Source organism: Sylvia atricapilla, chromosome Z, assembly GCF_009819655.1.
Source record: "Sylvia atricapilla isolate bSylAtr1 chromosome Z, bSylAtr1.pri, whole genome shotgun sequence".
Classification (NCBI taxonomy): domain Eukaryota; kingdom Metazoa; phylum Chordata; class Aves; order Passeriformes; family Sylviidae; genus Sylvia; species Sylvia atricapilla.
The window spans coordinates 36906304-36920790 of NC_089174.1; the positions used below are offsets into that span (position 1 = coordinate 36906304).

Sequence of the window (14487 nt, forward strand, 5' to 3'; positions counted from 1 at the left end):
ACCTTTATAAAGGGTGTCAGTTTTATACTATAAATATTTAGAAATTAAAAATGTGTTTGTGCAAAACAGAGTTTGGATGTTAGTTCAGTGTTGGTTTTTTCCCCACTAAGTCACTTTATATTTCTTTTCTCTGTCACCAATAATTATTTGACCTGCTAACAGTCATGAGGTTTTGGTAGTCAATAAAGAATCCAAGTTATGTCAGGTTCAGTCCACAGCATTACACCCAGGCATCATAGATGCATTGCTCATCATTCCTGAATTTACTGAGCTATTTCAGTGAAAGAGAACCTTCTGATGTGGGCTTGTTGCCCTGGTATGTTTGCAGAAGTACTGAAAGATTGTTAAGAATTAAAAGGATGGTTTTTCTCAGCTTTCCTTCAAAGACAGCCCTGGAAGAGCTGTTTCTCACATCTAGTACGCCACTGACATGGGGAGATACTTGCTGTGTTTTTGTGCATTGTGTGACATTAGTTTAGGGAGCTGCTTGGACAGTTTTTTGCCCTGAGTCACTTAACAATTGTAGGTTGATAGTATGCCCTGGATTCCTACAAAAAAGATATAGCAAGTCTTTGAGGAGTCAGATTTCCCCTCTGTGCTGACTCCAAGAACTATATAAAAATTGGCTTTGGACAGTGAAATCTATGATGAGGTGTAAAACTGTGAAATAATGGAGTATCTGTTCTCTTAAGGGATGTAGAAGCAGGTCTGGCTACCTATCATGGTAAGTGTCACTGAAATTCCAGGGAGAAAACTGTATGTGTTTCATCCTCTGATATCTATTCCTTGTCTAGAAAGCAAATGGAAAGGACTTCAATGGGCTAAAAGTGCATGACTTTGGTTCAGTGGTCATGGCTAAACAGAACGCATGTAATTTTAACTTTGTGATGAACTTTTGCCTATTGTTGCAACAAATGTTGGTGCATTATAATTTTTTTTGCCTTTATAGTTATTACATATTTTCCAGTGAAAGGACTTTTTGTCTGTAAGGCACTATTCTGAGTGTTGGGAGTTTACAGCTACAAAACTGTAATTACAAACCTTAAATATTCAATTGCAGGTTTTAAAAAAATCTTGATGAGTAGTCTCAAAGGAATACTTGGAATGCACTCCTTTTAAATTGGCTCATTTTCTTGTAAGTGCTGATATGAGAGAGGTTTTAATATGGAAAGTGTATTAACCTACGGACGAGCATTTTATATAGGAATTTATTGCTCTAAAAATATAAGACCTGTGAGGTAATTTAGACTTAGTCTTGTTATTTAAAATCCCAGCAGAAATATATCACTATCTTTTGATATATTTGGTTGTTTCTATCGGTTTATAAAAGCTGTCTAGAAATACTTTCATTTGAGTTCTTATCTGAAAAAGACAGCCACTGGTCCTTGACAGCAAATCCTGAAGCCAAGCAGATGCCATTCTAGCCTGATGTCATTGTGTGGAGATACAATCACCCTTTAGTTTTGCTATTGTAATAAAGGCAGCTGGACTTTAAATAGATTTAGAATCAGTGCATTTCAGAAATGGTTGAGATGATTTCCTTTCTTTCTTTCTTTCTTTCTTTCTTTCTGTTTTTTTTTCTCTTTAGAGTGCAAGAAGTGGAGAAACTGCAGTTTTGATATTCTAATCTTATTTAAAATTATTTTTGGCACAGGGAGGCTGAATATTTTCCTTTTGTAGTCATCATATATCAGAATTGTGTTAGGCTTTGTGAAACTGTTGCCCAGTAGATGAACATGGAGACACAGCTAGATCCCATGAAGGATGACTTGCCCTTAATGGCAAACACTAGCTACATGCTTGTAAAGCACTACGTGTTGGACTTGGATGTGGATTTTAAAGGTAAAGTTATTGAAGGCAGCGTAGTTTTGTTCTTTGAGACTGGAAGCCAGTACATGAAGACCAGCAGTGCTGGCAAAGAATGCTGCCAGTCACAGTTTGATGAAACCTGTAAAATAGGGGCATCTGAACCCTGCCACATTTCTATGATAAATATGAGTACCTGTTCATCTAAAACGGAACATAATGATTTTGCTGTCAGTGGTAAAGAAGAGGAAGCTACTTCTGATGAAAGTAGTAACCATAGCAACAATGAACAGGCTTCTGGGATTTCTAGTTCAAAGGACTGCTATGACATAGAGAATCATGGAAACAAGGATTTTCTGCTGGTATTGGATTGCTGTGATTTATCTGTGCTAAAGATTGAAGAGGTCGATGTTGCTGCTGTGTCAGGCATTGAAAAATTTACAAGATCTGCCAAGCTGACTGGTGTTTCAAAGAAGCTGGAAAATCTCAGGAATTGGATTGTACATGAACTTGTGACTTTACCGGCAGATCGCTGGAAGGAACAGCTATACTATTTTACTCACTGTAGCCAGGCACCTGGCTGTGGAGAGCTTCTATTTAGTACTGGCACCTGGAGCTTGGAGATAAGGAAATCAGGAATCCAGACTCCAGCAGACTTTCCTCATGCAATAAGAATATGGTACAAGACCAAACCAGAAGGAAGATCTGTTACGTGGACTACAGACCAGAGTGGCAGGTATGTAAGTGTTTGCTGAAAGCTTTGTATGGAATAAATTTAAATAGGGGCAAGAATGGAGAACCATATAATTGCTGATGAACTGTGAAGAGGATGAGTACACTCTTTCACAGTTTTCATTTCATCCATGGTTTGAATCCTGCTCTCCTGCCGAAAAACAGACAATCTCTCTCCTTGTGAAACCCTAATGGACTTGAAGATCTCAGGCCTTACTGATTGTGTTTGCTCTTTCTGAGTGGGAGTAAATAACTTGTGTGTATTTCAGTAAGTGTGTGCAGGGAAGGGGAATTATCATTTAGAGAAAGAAAAGGTATGAGTGACAGGTTACTTTGTGCTCCTTTTCTTCCTGGATTACACAGCATAAAGTTCAATATATATAACATTTAATAGAATTACTTCACAATTAGCCCTTCATCAATATTGTAATCAGTTTAAAAATACAGTCTTTTCCTGTATAGTCTCTCATAATCAACTTTCAAAATCTTCATCAATGTTGTGAACACTAATGATAGCAAATGAACTGCAAATTGAAAGAATTGACATTTTATCTAGTGTTAGTGAAAAGGACATGGTATTGTACTGAAATTTCCAATAGAAGGAAAACTACAATCCACTCTTGACTTCTACAACTGTAATTGTTCTATTGCAATGTTGAAAGGTGGATTTTAATGTCTGTTACTTCTTTATGATGTCTAAAAAGCAGGAACAAAGTTGGAAGATAAGGAACAAATTTGACCTAATTGAATACTCACTTTTCTTTCCCAGTCAAAAGATACATGGTTACCTTTTATTTCAGTTATGTTCATATAAATTAAGTCTTTTCACTAGCATCTAAGTTGGTGAGGAAAATGAAGCCTTTTGATTGCATTTGTGATGGTCATGGAATTCTGCTACTAATCTGTAAGCACCATCAGGTCCGGAAATGTCACAATTGTTTTCATTATTTCATTACCTTCCTTTCCTCACTCCCTGAGGAGTTTTTTTTTTTTATATGAATTTAGGAAATTTAACCAAACATAGTATCCTTATATCTTAAAATTCTGACTGCATGCAAAGCTAGAGCAATTGCCCATGATCACATCTGCGTCTACCTGCCCTACTAACTAATGTTACCTACACTCAGCTGGTATAGGACTCCTCTTCTGTGTGTTTTGAGCATTTGAATGTTCCTTTTAAGCATCTAAATCATAAACAGTTTTGACTCTTTACAACCATTTCACTGTAAAGCATTGTTTTTACTTTAGTGACATTTATGGCAGTTGTACACAAATGGGTGGAATTTTATGGTCAGTAATGGAGCAGAAAACACAGGCTTGATCCAGCAGTTTGATGGTATGAAATAGTGTGAACTGATTTATTTTCAGGCCTGTGTAGGTATTCCAAAATCTAAGGCCTGTCAGAAAGTAAGTTTTCATAGCACAGTCATTAGAATCTTCCTTGGTATCTTTTTAAAATCAAATTCTATATGTAATGAGCCCATAAACCTAGTGGTAAATCTCAATGCCATAGGAGCACTCTTCAGATTGTTCCAAATTATGTATCTGGTGCTTTTTTTTTTTTTCCAGATGTCAAATCCTTTGCCAAAGGAGTCTATATTGTGGCTCCAACCCTTAAGAAAAGTAAATAACAAAGTACACACATTGTGTAACCACTTCCAATGTTTCCTGTAATTTAACACTGTGATGAAGTACAATGTTTTGCAATTTAGCCTATGCACAATTTTATCAAGACTTCCATTTTGTTTGTTTTAAAGAATGATGTATACACAAAAAAACCCAGTTGAAACAAAGCTCTGTGGGATGAGTTCAGGCAAGATCAGATATGTGTATACAAACATGTTATCACAGCAGGACATGCTTCCATTTTTAGTAGAGGAATTGAACACATAGAATTTCAGATTTCCCTGTCTGAGCTTTTGAGGCCAAACAAAAGGGCAACCACTGAGCTGACTTGTGCTAGTGGAAAAAAGGAAAGTATAAAGTAATGACCAGGAAGCCTAACAAAATACACTTGATGAAAGGCACACTTCTGACCTCTCTAAACTTCGATGCTATTGCCTTCCATCACTTGTATGGTGACAGGTGTGTGTACAGCTGGGTCATAAGGCATAGTAGGGAGCTAATCTAATTGAAAGTAAGTAGAGACGGAAAGAGAATAGGAGAGAATAAGATGTGTTTGGAAGATACTGCTGAGGTTACTTTGAAAGTTGGATTTATTTACTACAAATTAGAAAACGTGTCATGAAAATAGATGTTTGTTTTTCAGGGACATGAGTTAGCATTGTTCTGTCCCCTTGGAAGCTGGAAATGCAGGAAGGGAATAAAGAATTTGGTTTTCTTCATTGGCAAGGTTTGCTAGAATAAGATATTTCAGAACCCTGGTAGGTGACAGACCAAATCCTCAGGGGTAATCCTCAATGTGGGGAATCTCTACTGGTATTTTGTTTATTTTTGTTCCCAGTAATGGCAATATAAATATTTGAGCAATTAGTGAAACATTTCGAAGTTTTTTTTTTTTTTTATTGTTCATGTGATATGCAGTGACTTCTAAAGACTGGAGTAGAATAGAAAAGTAAGCAAAAAACCCAAACCACAAAAAACAAGCACAAACAAACGAAAAACCCGAAAAACCAAAAAAAACAAACAAAAAAAGCAGGCAAACCCTGAGTACAAAATAAATGGATATGATATTCCTGAAATGTACAACAAACAAGTATATTAAAAAACTACAATTCTCTCCTCCGAATTAGTTGTCGTAACTACAAGGAAGACAATAAGAAACATGAGTATTATTGATTGGGGTTTTTTTTTTTTTTCCAACAGTAAACAAAATGTAAAACAAGAATACCTGCTCTGATGGAATCTGGTGGCAGTCACTGGCACCTTGCAGATATGTAAATTGATAAGGCAGAGTAAAACAGTTCTTGTGATTTAGATGCCATAAAATCCTGCTGCTTTCTCAATGCAATTAAAGTAAGGAATAGCTGCAAAGAGTGGTGCTTTTACAGAGATTGGCCTTGTAGTTAAAGGAGGGTGCCCCCTTACAGCCTCAAATGGACACAATCTTTGCAGAAAGAGGGAACGTAATTTTTCAAATACAGGAAAGGGATAGAGTTTCTGAGCTGGGCATTTTCCTCGGTAAAGCCTTGGACATTTGGCAAAGCAGATTGATGCAGGAGAGCTTTAGAGTACGTTTCAGGTGTTTGATGGCAGGTATCTCAAGGCCTGCAGATTCCTGTTCAGAGAAAAGATTATCAAGTGAACATTATTATTACCTTAAAGATAGTGTTAATTCATTATTATAGTGGATAGACTTGCATGGGAGATTGTCCTGGTTTGGAATAAATTAGGGAAGAACCTCCAAAAGGAGTCCCCTAAACCAAACCTCCACCACCCCTTCCCCCACCCCCGCCCTGGGTTTGGGAAGGAAAATACCTCTGAGGAAAAGTGGAAAAACCAGTTTATTGACAAAAATACACTCCCCAACACCGAATAGTGGGAAAAAGACAGGTTACTGTGATGAGGAGGGTGCTGACGGGTCTCTGTCTGGCCCGGGACTTCTCCAACTTCTCAGGTCAGGTCAGGTCTGGAGCTGGTTCAAACCTTGGGGGGGAAGGCGGGGGGGGCGGGGGGGGGGCGGAGGGGAGAAAGGAAGGAGGGAAAAAACCCAAACAGAAGCAGCGGGGGATAAAAAACGGCGGCAGGGGCAGCCGGAGAGCAGAGCGAAGCAAAGCGAAGCAAAGAAGGCAAAAGCAGCCGAGCTAGCTGAAGCAAGAGCCGAAAACAGGAAAAGAAAGAAGGAAGGAACTGCAGGCACCTGCCCAAGAGGGCGGGATTCAGCTGCGAGACATAACAACATATCCAAGATATGGGATGGATATATGGGATAGGAGGCAGGTCAACCCAGAACAGAGAGGAAGATCTGCCAAGAGCTGGCTTGAACTGATTTTGTTGTGTTGTAAAGATATGTGGACTACTGATGAGTTACAATTGCATGAATCAAATTTTCATCAGAGAGATTACTGAACAACAGACAGTCCCTAGTCTCCTCTTGGGCAAAACCAAACATTACCACAACTCATACTTGATTTCTACAATAGTCTGGATGGCTGTTTGCTTGGGAATACTTACCCATATTTCCCATGGTCTTCCTTTTAGTTAGGATAACTGATTCAGAGGAGATAACTTAAATTTTTTACAAATATTTGTTTGTTGCCTTCCACATTTCCAGGAATATCAAATCTATTCATTTTGTAGTCAGGATTTGCCTGGATTTTTTTGTTTATTTTTTATAGTTGTCCAGAGGAATGACCAGAGATGTCACTCCTGTGTTTTGTGGATGTTTTGTGGATGCTTGTTCTTCCAGTGTAACAAGTAATTAGAAAAATATTTTGATAATATCTCTGCTTATCTTTCTTCTGCTGCATAAAATTTCCTTAGCTCTTGAAACCTATCTTGGCAAAGATTATGCTTGGCATAAATACTGCATTAGTAGATGATTTGGATATTTCAAGACCATTAAAAGTTAAAGACCAGAAGTGGAGGGAGTAGATAGTAGAAAGAGGAAAGAACTGTGGAGTTTCATGCTAGGAGGGATAGAGGTAAATGATTTAAAAAGGGCAAATAGGGGTATCAATTGACAAAAGCAGTCTAAACTTAATTATTTGTCTTTGGTATTCGGTCATGTGCTTAGGTTAGCGGGTTATTTTTCTAGATCAAATTAAGAAACTGATAAATATCAGAATAAGAATTACCTTTCTGGTCCTCTTACGTGCTCAAATTGTGCTACACAACTCCAAACAAAGACAATTGCCAGCTGCAGTGGATGTGGTAAAGTAACACTGCACTATTACCAATGCTCTAAAAAGAAATTACCAGTTTAAGGGAATTATAACAAATACCTAATTAAAGGCTGATGTAATTGTTCTTCTGATAGTTTCCTTAAAAAATTAGAACTTGTGTGTTTCATTACTATTTTTTTAGCAGACTGACATAGTTGGGTATATTTAGGTATGAAATAAGTTAATAAGTATACCTGGGCAAAAATTGTATTAAAATAGGTGAGGAGTAGAAAGAAGTCCTAGTTCTGAAGAAGAGATTATATACTTGACTAGTCTTTCTCCACTTATCTAACTCACTTTTTACTTGGGCTTTTATGGTAGAGACTTGTGACCTTCCTGTGTGTATATTTTAGCATTGAAATATCTTAGTAAAAAAAAAAAAAAAAAGCTACTGGACCAGAGGGCCTAGAACTAAGCAGCTTGAGTGCTAGCACTGTCTACAAAATGGTATTGACATTATCTGTAAAATACCTTATGGTCTGCAGGTAAAAGTGCTCTCCGAGACCAGGTAACATTAATGTTCCTGGTAGCATCTATTCTCTGTAAAATGTATACTATATTTAACACAGCGTTATAGCATTTAGTTTAGCACTATTTTGCAAGCCAGTTTTCTCTGTCATTGTAGTATTTCCCTCTACAGAATATGAAGATTCCCTATACTGCTCCTAAGAGTGGGCCTTCACACTGCATGGCAAATCATTGGAAAAATGTGTGTTGCAGTATCACTAGTCCCACCTTTCTGCTACTAGGATCTCTTCTTATAAACCTGTGTATTTTGATAAAGTTTTCATGAATGACAAGTCACCTTTTCCCAGCATATATGTGTTTTAGGGTAAATAAGAAGCCCAATAGCTCTTGACTAACATTACTAGGAGGAAGGAAGTCTTCCTGGAAGATGAAAAAGCAGGTTCTTTGATTTTCCTGTGAACTCGCTACCATGGACTCTTTGTTTTTACAGGAGAAAAGCCAGTTGTTTTATTTATATATCAGAGTTGGTTATAGATTCAGTTTTAAGATTAAATTCCATCTAAGTTAATTAAAAATCCATGCAAATGAATGGTCTCTCGCATTTAGCTGTATGTTGTGTTTTACTGTTTAAAAGATAGCCAGTTGGCTTTCTCTCCAGTTACCTGACCTTCACTTGACATCTAGGTCCTGCTCTATTCACTCTGGTACTCTGATGGGGGAAGTTAGATTATTTTCTTTTTCTGCTTATGTGCATTAACAATAGGCCTACTTAAACTGCAGCTTTCATCTGTTTTGCTGGAAGATCAGCTGGCCAGCATTAGGTAAGCCACAGTAATTTAAATGTGCCAAGACAGCTCTGGATCAAATAGCACAGATAGCAATGACAAGAGGGCAAAAATGTGTTTGGAATATATTTCCTCTGTGATTGTTAGTATTTCCAAGTTCTTTCTCTCTGTATAGTTTGAAGTTGGATTTAGAGAAGGAATAATTTGAAAGGAAAAGCAGTTTGAGGGGAGTAAATAAAATACTAAGATCTTAGCCACTGCAAAATCAGTTTTGTCCTAACAATTTGTCTCCTACTTTCTAAAGTGTTTTGATAATTTTTCAACTGAAGTGATGAAAGATACTGATCAGAATATTTTTAACCTCAAGCATTCACAAAATGTTTTCCTCCCGTAATATTTAGCTTTAAATATCCTAGGTTTTAAAAAGTTCACTGTAGTGAAGTGATGCTTTAAGAATTTTTTTTTCTTTTACTGGAGAAACCTATTGATTGTGGATTTTTTATATAATATATAATAGAAAAATCAGCGCTTTTTTCCCCTTTAAGATAAGTGGTGTCATTATGCAGGTAATAGGAATTTAGATAAAACTGCAAAATGCAACAAAATAGCTAAACCAAGAATCATTAAGTGCATCCACGAGCAATAGTAAATTAGATGGAGCTGATGAAAGGCTTTGTTACTTTCCCAGCTGTAGCTAAGTGGCTAATCAGAAATTTACTGGCGTGAAATATTGCAGCTGAAATTGGAAAGGAGTGGTAGACTGAGAGGTTCTGCTGGGGAGAGGGTTAGAGTAACTGCAGAAAGAGCAGTACTACAAGGAAGATTGCTATGTAAGAAGCAAGAAGGAGGCTGGAGCTGATAGGATAAAAATTAACTCTTATTATATGCCCTGGTTGAAATTCCCAAAGACAGGTGAGCCTAGGGTGCATTACCTCTAAGATTAAATGTAAAAATGGCAGGATTTATTGAGGTTTGGACTAAGGAAGACTCAAAATTAGATCTACTACTGAGTTTGCATGAGCCTCCAGGTTGCTGGAGAGAGACTGGATTCGTGGCAGTGAAAGCATTACTGGGATGATAGCAAGGAGGTGTCACAGGTGTTGTTGAAGCCCTGCAATGGCATCATCAGAAGGTACTCAAGCCTTCCTTGACCTTATGGTTTCAACTTCAAGCTATTGTATGAGGCTGTAAGACTCATGCAAAAGCAGGAGGGAGAAAAGACTGTAGTTAGTATTTTCCAGTTTGAAGGTATTGTAGTAATCTTGCTTTACTTGTCTTAAATGACTTTGACTGTACTTTGGTTTATGCCATACAGGTTTGAAACCTGCAGAGCTGAAGTTAAAGAAACCACTTCAGTACAGCAGCATCTTTGATTTTTTATGTAGAGCCTAATTCAGTTTTTCTTATTGTAATTCCAACTTCAATCTCTTTTCCTTCTATCTAGGCCATGTGTTTATACAGTGGGATCACCAATAAACAACAGAGCCCTCTTCCCATGCCAAGAACCACCCATTGCCTTGTCAACATGGCAAGCTTCAGTCCGAGCAGCTGCAGGTTTTGTTGTATTAATGAGTGGTGAAAACTCAGCAGAACCAGTCCAGCTTCGAGAAGGTGAAATATATTTTTCAAGGCAGATTATTTTCAATACTTTTATAATTAGAATTCAAGCTTAGTAAATACATGATTTGTGAATGAAGTTCCTAACCTTAAAAACACTTCCATGTCTCTCTGTAATCTCCATGTCATTCTGTGGAAAAGTTACTTGCTCAAAGCCTCAATATAACTTCATAAGTATTCAAAGTATCCATATTGCTGCATTTCACTGTGTTGCTCACTTTTTTCCCCCTCTGTGTTTCCAAACCTAGATTTTACTTTCCATAAATGAGCTTTATTTTAATCACAGTATATTCAACTTTTGTAGATGAAGTACCTTGCCAGGCTCTCAACAACTTCAGGCCTTGGTAGATAATTATTATATTTCAGTTTTAGTTCTGCAGTCCAGGTGTAGCATGTGATTAGAAGCAGCCATTGTGTTGTATCTGTTGCCTGGAATACATGGAATAGCTGAAGAATATCAGGTCACTGCCCTGAAAACGTGATCTCTGTGGAGGGTTTTTGCATTGATAAAACATACCTTTTCAACAGTAAGTAAATAAGCATTTCTTCTGTGTTGGTTATTCTTTATTATCTAAACTTCTTTTTGCACAGAAAAAAAAGTTTTTAAGACTTGTGTAAGTTTTGCATATAATGAAGTATGCCACCTTCTTGTGAGTTTTGATATAATCTGTCAAACTGCGTCAATAGTTTCTACTGTGAGTAGTTCTGATGAGAAGTAGCATATAAGAAAAAGTTAGGATTAAGTTTTCTGGGGAAGAATATCTTCTGTTCCCCTTTAAATAGGCAGGTTTATTCTTGAGTAGAAAAAAAAGAGAAAATCTTGATTTGAGAATCATGGAATTTTCATGGAATTGTCTAGTTATATTTAGTCACATATGAGACCTCTTTCAAGGCTTGTCTCTGCTGCAGAAATACAGAAACCTGCCATGATGGGCTGGTCAGCTGCCTTGGAGAATAATGCTTTCCTGTCTCAGCATTAAGAAAGGACATTCTTGACCTCAGAGTAGGATAAACAGCTTTTCCATCAGTGTTTAATTAGTTCATTGAGTGACCTTAATTGTCTTGCTATACATACAGCTGGAAATGAAAAACCAGCAAATAGAATACTTAGAGAAGTTATCAGAAAAATGCATTTAATACTGTCTTGGTAGAAAGCTTGATGGGGAGCACTACATCAAGTGTGTGTAATGTGAGCCATTTAAACATTAGATTTATTTTTCTACACTTGTCAGTTTTACTTTTCTTCAGCACATTACTATAACACATAGAAGCTGCAAATACATTTGGTCACAAACTCCTTTCTATTTGTTCAATTCATATTCAAGAAGTAGATATTCAGCCTTTAAGTGTGAAATAGACTGGCTTTCTTTTGTGTGGTTACTCTACTACTACGTAATCTTTGGTCTTGTTTTGACATCTGCATTTTAAGTGAGGAATATACTGGTACTGAGAAAGAATACAGTGCTAGAAGAGCCCCTGTTCCTGCAGTGTAGTTAGCGGCAACAACGGTTGCCTGTGCTTGTGCTCCTCACTTTTCACAAGGCAAAACAAAAGAGTGCAGTACTTGTGTTGATTCATCTCCAGCATGTATCAGGGACTACAGCAGGGTAGTTGAGAGCTTGTCAAGTGCTGCTCATCCCTCTGAGTCAGTGCTTAACTAATGCTCTGGCATGAATGTGAGGGAGTTCTGTGGGAAGTTCTGGTTTTCAGATGAGATCAAAAAATCCCTACAAGTTAAAAAGTGTTTCAGAAAGCTGGAGGGTTCTTAATCCTGGTGCTCCAACCAAAGAGTAGTTTTTGCATAACTAGTTATTTAGCTGCATGTATGTAATATTTGCCAGCCATTTGAGCTCTTACCTTGTGTATCTATTGATGTGAGGGACTATCTCTTCCGTAGAGGTAGTTGAACTTTGTGGGTTTTAATAAATAGTAACCATCAGCTGTATTTTGTGGTGTTTGTGTTAGTGCAAACTATTTGACAAAAAATATACTGGTAAGTAAAAATGTTCATAATGTTCTTGTATCTGGCATTAACAGGTACAGCTTTGGTATTTTTTTCAGTTGTAACAAGGTCTGCAGGACTCAGACAATTTTAATGACTTTAAAGATACCCGAATGCATTAAAAATTCTAGGAAGCAATTATATAATTCATACTTATTATTTCAAGTAGGAGAAATAAACGATCTTTAAATTGTTCTTTTGCACAGTGATAAATAGATTTAAATTTTCTGCTCTGGTTAAACATTTGCATGGAAAGTTTTTCACTTCTAACTCATAGAACAGGTGATTGTTGAACTCATAGAACAGGTGATTGTTGCTCCATGGTTAGTGCAGTTGTGACACAATAGATTTGTTTGCAGAACTGAAAAAAAAAAGATTTTTAGAATTATAGGTAGATAAAATAACAAAATGCTTTGAAAATATTATAATTGCCTAAAATAGTTATGTGTAGGAATCAAGGTGTTTTGAAATTACATTACAAGTAGAAGAACTGGGATGATCTTCTACTTGTCCCATGGACTAACCCCAGCTTAAGCTCTTTATTTTCCCCAACATGTTATTGCTTAGTCTGAAGATGTTTTTATGGTACAAAATGCTGTGTTTGGTAAGGAAAACCACGTCTCCGTTTCAGCTGTACTGTTTTCTGTTATCATAGAGATGGAGCTGTATACAAGGTTGACACTGAAAAGCACAGTGCAGCCAAAAGGAATTGAGTGAAACTTGTGATCCCAATCAGTGTGCTGGGATAGATCATAGGATACAGATGAAGGAAAACAAAACAAAGCCCACTGACATGAAGACAGTGTAAGGAAGGAAGTGAAGGTGTGGGTAAAGTCAGGCTGGGAGACAATCTTACAAGTAGTGAGAGACGACACAAGGTCAGTTAAGCTGTCTTTGAAACAGTGCTTCATGGTTCTCTCCAGAGGGAACTTCTGCCAGTTAGAAGACCTTTTCAGTCACTGATCAGCAGATGCACTATTTTCAAACCTGAAGGATTCTGTGGTTCTCTAGAGAGAGCTCACTTGTCATGCCGGTGCATATGATTTCAGTCAAAAACTGTGGGATAAATATGTAAGAATTCTACATAGTTCTTGTGTATGAATGCAGAAGGCATCAAAAAGCACTGCAGGAAATGGAGTCGGCCCTGGGTAGATATGCAGAGACATTATAAAACTTGGATCCTGCTCTGGGAGGATCCACAGTTCACATGATTTCAAAAATCCTTGCAAAATAAAAGGGTCTTTGCTACCTTCACTCCTTTTGCATTGAGTCAGCTCTAAATAGCATGTGTTCATTCCTAATTTGTATAAATTTCTGAATGCAGTACATGCTGTTCTTCACTCTGGACTGCTAATCTGATTGCCACTCCTTTTAGACATTCTGTTCAAGCTGTTCGTGGAGTGTTTTTTAGAAAAAAATTCTTGCTTGCGCTAACCTGTCTTATTAAACTTGTTTCTCACTGTAACTCTCTCTGATCTCTCTGTGTTTGTCTAGCACAAGCCAACACCCTTTCCTTATAGACAATCTCACGATTGTGAGAGCCTTCTTCTTTATGCCTCATGCCTTTTGGAGCAGTTTCCTGTAGCTGCTTTTTGACTTCCATGCTTTTTTTAGAACGTAGTTGGAAACACATGAGTTTTTTGATTACAGTTTTCTCTGGTGCTATTCAATTTTTAATATTTTACAATTAACGTAATTACATGGAGCATTTTGTAATGCTTCACAGCATTTAGATGCAACACTAAGTGCAGAACCTCTGAGCCTTGTCCTGATGTATGTAAGTTAATGGCATAGTTTCTACTAACTGTGGTGTATGCAGGCTTGGGCCTCTAGCACAGTGTCTATTAATGAAACTCTGTGCATCAGGAATTGGATATTCTGAAATAATATATTGTTACTGCCCCAGATGACCTTTCTCTCAAGGTGGCATTTGCTTTCCTTGGCTTATTTGTAGCTTTGTTAAGTTAATAATAATAATAATAATAATAATAATAATAAAAGGCAAAAAAATTCTTAATGTGTTTGGGGCAAATAAGTCCATTCTGCTTATGTACTGACAGGAGGCTGGGAAAATTACAGGAGTAATGTATGTTCACCTGGCAATACTGACAAAAGGTTTTTGATGGTGGACGTTCCCTAAAGTGGAATGGGGTGAAGGAGTATAAGTGGTTTCCAGTACGTGTAAGAGGCAAAGACTTCATCTGCCTCTCAGAAAACTTCACAAATGGTATTG

General features: G+C 37.3%; 1 protein-coding gene across 3 annotated transcripts in view; it reads left to right on the forward strand.

The window, feature by feature from the left end:
* Nucleotides 1–1594: 1594 nt before the first annotated feature.
* Nucleotides 1595–14487, forward strand: part of AOPEP (aminopeptidase O (putative)) — a 186609-nt gene continuing 173716 nt past the window's right edge. For all 3 annotated transcript variants that reach the window (XM_066338814.1, XM_066338816.1, XM_066338815.1), the window contains exons 1-2: nt 1595–2542; nt 10080–10246. In XM_066338814.1, coding sequence (XP_066194911.1) covers nt 1731–2542; nt 10080–10246 — 979 coding nt within the window. In that variant the 5' untranslated portion in view covers nt 1595–1730. The remainder of the gene's footprint in view (nt 2543–10079; nt 10247–14487) is intronic.